This window comes from Lithobates pipiens, unplaced genomic scaffold (assembly GCF_037356315.1).
Source record: "Lithobates pipiens isolate NorthernLeopardFrog02 unplaced genomic scaffold, aLitPip1_a1.2 Scaffold_13, whole genome shotgun sequence".
Lineage (NCBI taxonomy): Eukaryota > Metazoa > Chordata > Amphibia > Anura > Ranidae > Lithobates > Lithobates pipiens.
In genome coordinates, this window is record NW_027507718.1 from 528,216,190 (window position 1) to 528,222,171 (window position 5,982).

General features: G+C 43.9%; 1 protein-coding gene across 1 annotated transcript in view; it reads right to left on the reverse strand.

Annotated features, from left to right (window-relative positions):
* Positions 1–537: 537 nt before the first annotated feature.
* LOC143975655 (gamma-crystallin-3-like) overlaps positions 538–5,982 on the reverse strand; it is a 25,613-nt gene continuing 20,168 nt past the window's right edge. Inside the window, exons 2-3 of the mRNA XM_077478150.1 lie at positions 2,060–2,302; positions 538–868 (exon numbers count right to left, since the gene is read on the reverse strand). Coding sequence (XP_077334276.1) covers positions 593–868; positions 2,060–2,302 — 519 coding nt within the window. The 3' untranslated portion in view covers positions 538–592. The remainder of the gene's footprint in view (positions 869–2,059; positions 2,303–5,982) is intronic.

A 5,982-nucleotide genomic window follows, 5' to 3' on the forward strand; every position in this document is an offset into this window, starting at 1 on the left:
GTGCAGGCGGCCTTATATAGTGTGGGGCGTGTACTAAACCCCCTGAGCTATAAATGGCCACAGGCATCCTGCCTGTGGCCAATAATGGCTCTCCGCTGCCGGCGCTATGATTGGCCAAGCATGCGGGTCATAGTGCATGCTTGGCCAATCATCGGCCAGTAATGCACTGCAATGCTGCAGTGTATTGTGGGCCATGAGCGCCACATGAATATGGTGTGAATGGCCCATAAAGTTTTGGCTTCGCTGAATGGACAAACCCGGTGTTCAAGTTCAACATGCGTTCGACTCGAACACCCAGCTCATCCCTATTAACCACCAACCCTGAGGCCATATTTATTTTTTCTGCCCCCGCTGGCTACAATCCAGCCCTCCTAATGTCTGAAAGACATTAAAATGACCCTTTGTTTGAAAAGTTTGGAGACCCCTGCTGTACATGATTGCGTCTCTGACTAAGAGTGACTTTTGACCGGTTGTATAGGTTGCTGAATTTTAAAAATTTTCATCGAAAATCTACATTGTATAAAAAACAAATAGAAAAAATGTCTTTATCGAGTTTATTGTCAAGCAGAAAACTTAAAATGTTTTTAAACATTTAATAGGAATGATGGAGACGTCTGAAGGACCCAATTCTGGGGCTTATGGCTCCCCAGTCGCTGTATCTCCTGTACTCTCCAGGTCTCAGGTAATACTGACGTCCCCTGTAGTTGGGCTCCTCATAGAACATCCAGTAGCCATCTTGGACATGGCAAGAATTAATGTCATTGTAGCGGAATCTCTCATAGACATGAGGACAATCCTCAGTGAACTCCATCATCTGACCTCTGAAGTCTTCTCTCTCATAAATCCTGATGCTGAAGGAACCATGGTGCTAAAGAAGGAAACAAAACTTGAAATTAACCAAGCAGTCAAACCTGTAACATCAACACTACCAATTTTCTCACTTGGGAATTCTCTTCTCTCACTTCCAGTGCATATATATATATATATATATATATATATATATATATATATATATATATATATATATATATAGATAGATAGATATAGATATATATATATATATGTATATATATATATATATATATATATATATATATATATATATATATATATATATATATATATATATATATATATATATATATATATATATATATATATATATATATATATATATGCACTGGAAGTGAGAGAAGAGAATAGGGTTTTTCAAAAGATGTTCTACACTTTTTTTTAACTCTCTTTATTAAGAATTTCATGAATAAAATATATCAATTTTCTGCATGGCCAACTTCCTTTGCGATGCATTTTTCCTAGCCTCGTACCTTTTTAATGCCATCAGCAAAACTCCGCGCCCTCACTGTTTCCAACCGAAATGTAAAAGTGTGGAAATTTTTTAAAGACCCCTCATATGTTTTATTTATTTATTTTGTTAGCCTTTTTGTCTGTGTTGTTTTGACTTGTCTTTAGACTTATGCCTTGTACACATGATCGGACTTTCCGGCAAAACCATGAAATTTTGTTCGAAGGGTGTTGGCTCCAACTTGTCTTGCATACACACAGTCACACAAATGTTGGCCAAGAATTATGAACGTAGTGACGTACAAGACGTATGGCGAGCTGATAAAAAAGAAAGTTCAATAGTCATGTGATATCTCCATTATGAATACTAGTTTTACAAGACCGAGCGCTTCCGTCTCGTCCTTGATTACGAGCATGGGAGTTTGTACTTTGGACTTTTGTCCAACGGACTTGTGTACACACGAATGGAAAGTCCGACAACACACATTTGTTGGTGGAAAATCTGAGAGCATGCTAGCCGACATTTGTTAGTGGAAAGTCCGACAACAAATGTCTGATGGAGCATATATAAGGTCGGACTTACTGCCAACAAGCTCACATTCAACATTTCCCGTCAGAAAATCTGATCGTATGCACGCAGCATAACAGTGTAAGATGGATCACAGTCATCAAGATCCTATCCTGGATACACAGGGGATTTGTCTCATGGCTAGGGCCAGCGGTATGCTTTAATTCACATTGTACTACATTGTATTACCTGGGGGCTCAGACGCACAGACCTAATGGAGTCATTGCAGCCCATCCATTTCTGGAAGTCAGGATACTCTCCTCTATGGAGGAAGTACTGGTGTCCTCTGTAGTTGGGGAGCTCATACAGGATCCAGTTCCCACTTTCCACACGGATGGAGTTGCAGCGTCTGAAGTATGAGGACAGGTCAGAACATTCAGAGCTACACTCGTAAGAGCGTCCCTGGAAGTTCTTATCTTCGTAAAAGATGATCTAATTTAATAAAAGGGTAGAAATTTAATAATATAAGCCACAAAATTAATTTTACTTTTTGATTTTCAAATAAAGGAATGGAATGTTCCACACTCAATATATAAACCTAAAAACTCAGCTGGGCACACACAAGATCACGTTAGATAAATATTAAAGCTTAACATCAGACAAAACATTTTTATTTTTTATCAGGGTGGGGAAGAGTTCAAACCTCTGTTAGACTTTAAACTTTGTCTAAAGCCTTATTGGTTCGATTTCACGTCACACTAGGTCAGTCTTTCTGAACAAGGGTTTCTTCAGAGGTTGCCAGTGGTTCCTTGAACGATGAGCAATATCTGTCTCTCAGTCATTATTGACATCAGTGATCTTTTTTAGCTATTGGTAAGAGGGGACATTTTAATTTATAACAGTATTGTAATGGTGACCCACTGACCATTAAAATAAGGAGCCACACTGACCATTACAGTAAAGGGAACACTATGCTGACCACCAATATAAGGAGGCACTTTTCCAATGACCACCAACATAAGGAGCATTCTTCAACTCAACACCAATGGGCACTACAATTTTCATTGTTAGTGTTTCTCCCCTGACAATTATTCATTATTCATAGTATTTTGTCATTATTTCTAATTTTCTCTTTGAGGCTAAAACGAAAAAACCTCAGTTGACGAGTCAAGGAGCATTGAGCTGTTTGAGTATATTGAGGTATTTATACCTGAATATACATATAGTTTTTTTTTTTTTTTTTTTTCCTTGATTCTAGCCCTGACAAAGTCCCCAAAACACATTTGTTTTTGATGAAGAAAAAAGGTATTTTTTTTTTGGAATGTGTGAACTGTAGCCCTACCCCATAAAGGATCATTGGGTCGCCCTTCTCCTGCACAGCCAGGTAAAACACATTTTTGGCAAGCACTCATTAGTCAACAATTCATTCCCTTGGCTTGGTTTTGATATATTTTCTTTTTAGGGGCTGTAACTTGGACATGTTTAAGGAATTATGGGGTTCCCAGAACTGATTTCAAAGCACAAACCGTGAGGACAAACTGGATAACAATTGCTGACCCCCAGCACAAATTCCCATGCTGTACTCCTTTAAGATATCTTCCAAACTGACTGTGGGAATCTTGATCTTTTCCCACTAAAAAAAAATCTTAAAGCATGCAGCTCAACACTTGAAATGTTCCCAGCAGGTATGAAGGTAGACTAAGCTCTGTCCCTCCTGAAAACTAGCTAATTCACACCTGAGCGTAGCGTGTTTGAAAGTTTTTACCGGCGTTTTGTCGCGCGACAACGAGCGTTTTGTCACACTACAACGCGCGACAACGAGCGTTTTGTCACACTACAACGCGCGACAACGAGCTTTTTTTAACTTCGGCGTTTTTTTTCAGCCAATAGGAAAAATATTTTTCATCTGCTTATTTTTTTCTTGAGCAGATACTGCGTCAAAACGCCCGTAGAAACGCTCGTTGTCGCGCTAAACGCTCGAATCGAGCGTTTCCATTAGTTTCTATGGGAATGAAAACGCCCAAATCAGCCCAATTAACGCGCGACAAAAAAGGGTCCGGAACTTGTTTGAGCTTCAGGCGTAGGGCTTCAGGCGACATGGAGTGGAGATGTGAACCATCTCCATTGAGAATAATGGATTTTTTCCCCTCCAGCGTTTTGTAGCTTCAGGCGTAGGGCTACAAAACGTTCAGGTGTGAACGGGCTGTCAGTCTTGCACCTGGCTGTTTTCTCCCATGTAGGCAAATAGAGATCACCCACTCAGTCCCTGGTAATTCCTGCAGCAAAGAAGGCAACTTCTGCCCAGGCCTTCTTTTGTACAAGTCCATCTTGCTAGCATGTTGTCATAGCCAAGCCCGACTGAGAATGCAGGGGGTGGGAAAGTCTCTGGCTTGTTTTCTTCTCCCCCTCTCTCTCTCAGCAGCACACTTATGCCTGGAGGCAGAGCCCCCCCCCCCCCCCCCAGCACCGGGGTCCCCTCCAGAACTTTGGATCCTGGACTCTCCCCCACTCATGGCCAGGCTCCCGAATACTTATAGGGCATTCTCCTCCTACTGGGTGGCCCTTCCCCCCAGGGATTAGTAGAGACCCCATGAACATTCAGGCTGGACTCCCCACCCCTCCGCTCACTAAGTTCTGGGACCTTCTAGAAGCTTCCTGAAGCCAGAGAGAGGTGACTGAGGCCTTTACCTGTCCCTATATAACCTAGCTTCACAGGCTATAGTGAAACCCAACTAAATTTACTTACATTAACCAACTATGTACACAAATACTACAGAATTAACGTGGTGCTCTTACATTCATTTTTTTTGTAAATTCCTCTGAGGGTCCCGGTTGTTGGAGAAGCAACCTCTGGGACCTCATACTACATGTAACATTACAACAAATCACCACAAGGTTCAGCGCTCCCATCCCACAAATAGCAATAAAATCCTGGCAGAGGCTCTAACCTTTCTATACTCTGTTAGGAGGATTGTTTATATTGCCATCAATGTCCTTGTTAGGTAGATTTTCCTTCATTTGCTCTGTCAGATGCTTGTCAAATAGACAGGAAAGGATGGAAAATTTCCCAAAGACGTCAATAAAAAGAACATTAATTACAGAAACAATTTAACCACTACAGATCCGCGCTATTGGCAAATGACGGCATTAGCGCGGACCTACATTTCCGGGACTACGTCAATTGACGTCGTCCCGGTTACGAGCGGCCTGCGCGCCCCCTGATGGGCGCGCGCGGCGCGCTCTGTGATCGGCGAGTCCGTGAGACTCGCCTGATCACCGATCCGTGTAAGGGGTCGATCCCGACCCCTTATCACGTGATCAGCTGTCAACCAATGACAGCTGATCATGTGATAGAACAGAGCCGGTAATCGGCTATTATTCCTCCTCGCGCTGACAGCGCGAGGAGAGAAAAAAAAAGCCGATCACCGGCGGCCGTGATCGGGACATCAGTCCCGATCACGGCCATCAATACAAGGGACCACCTGCCACCTGCCTGTGCCCACCTGCCTCCCGCAGTGCCATCCTGAAGTAAAATAAAAGCAAAAGTAAGTGCTCCCCGTCAGTGCCCCCCGTCAGTGCCCATAGTGCCCACAGTGCCACCCACAGTGCCACCCACAGTGCCACCCACAGTGCCACCCCACAGTGCCACCCACAGTGCCACCCACAGTGCCACCCAATCTGCCTCAAAGGTGCTGCACCCCAGTGCCGCCCATCAGTGCCCAGCAGTGCCGCCCATCTGTGCCCAGCAGTGCCGCCCATCAGTGCCCAGCAGTGCCACCTATCAGAGCCACCTATCAGTGCCACCTATCAGTGCCCATCAGTCCCATCTATCTGTGGTACCTATCAGTGCCCATCCGTGCCACCCATTCGTGCCACTTATCCGTGCCACCCATCCGTGCCATCTTATCTGTGCCCATCTTTGCCCATCAGTGCCGCCTTGTCTGTGCCCATCGGTGCCGCCTTATCTGTGCCTATTAGTGCCGCCTTAACTATGCCTATCAGTGCCCACCGGTGCAGCCTATCAGTGCCCACCAATGCAGCCCATCAGTGCCCACCAATGCAGCCCATCAGTGCCCACCAATGCAGCCTATCAGTGCCGCCTAATCAGCGCACTTCAATGAAGGAGAAAAATGACCCGTTTGCAAAATTTTATAACAAACTATTAAAACATG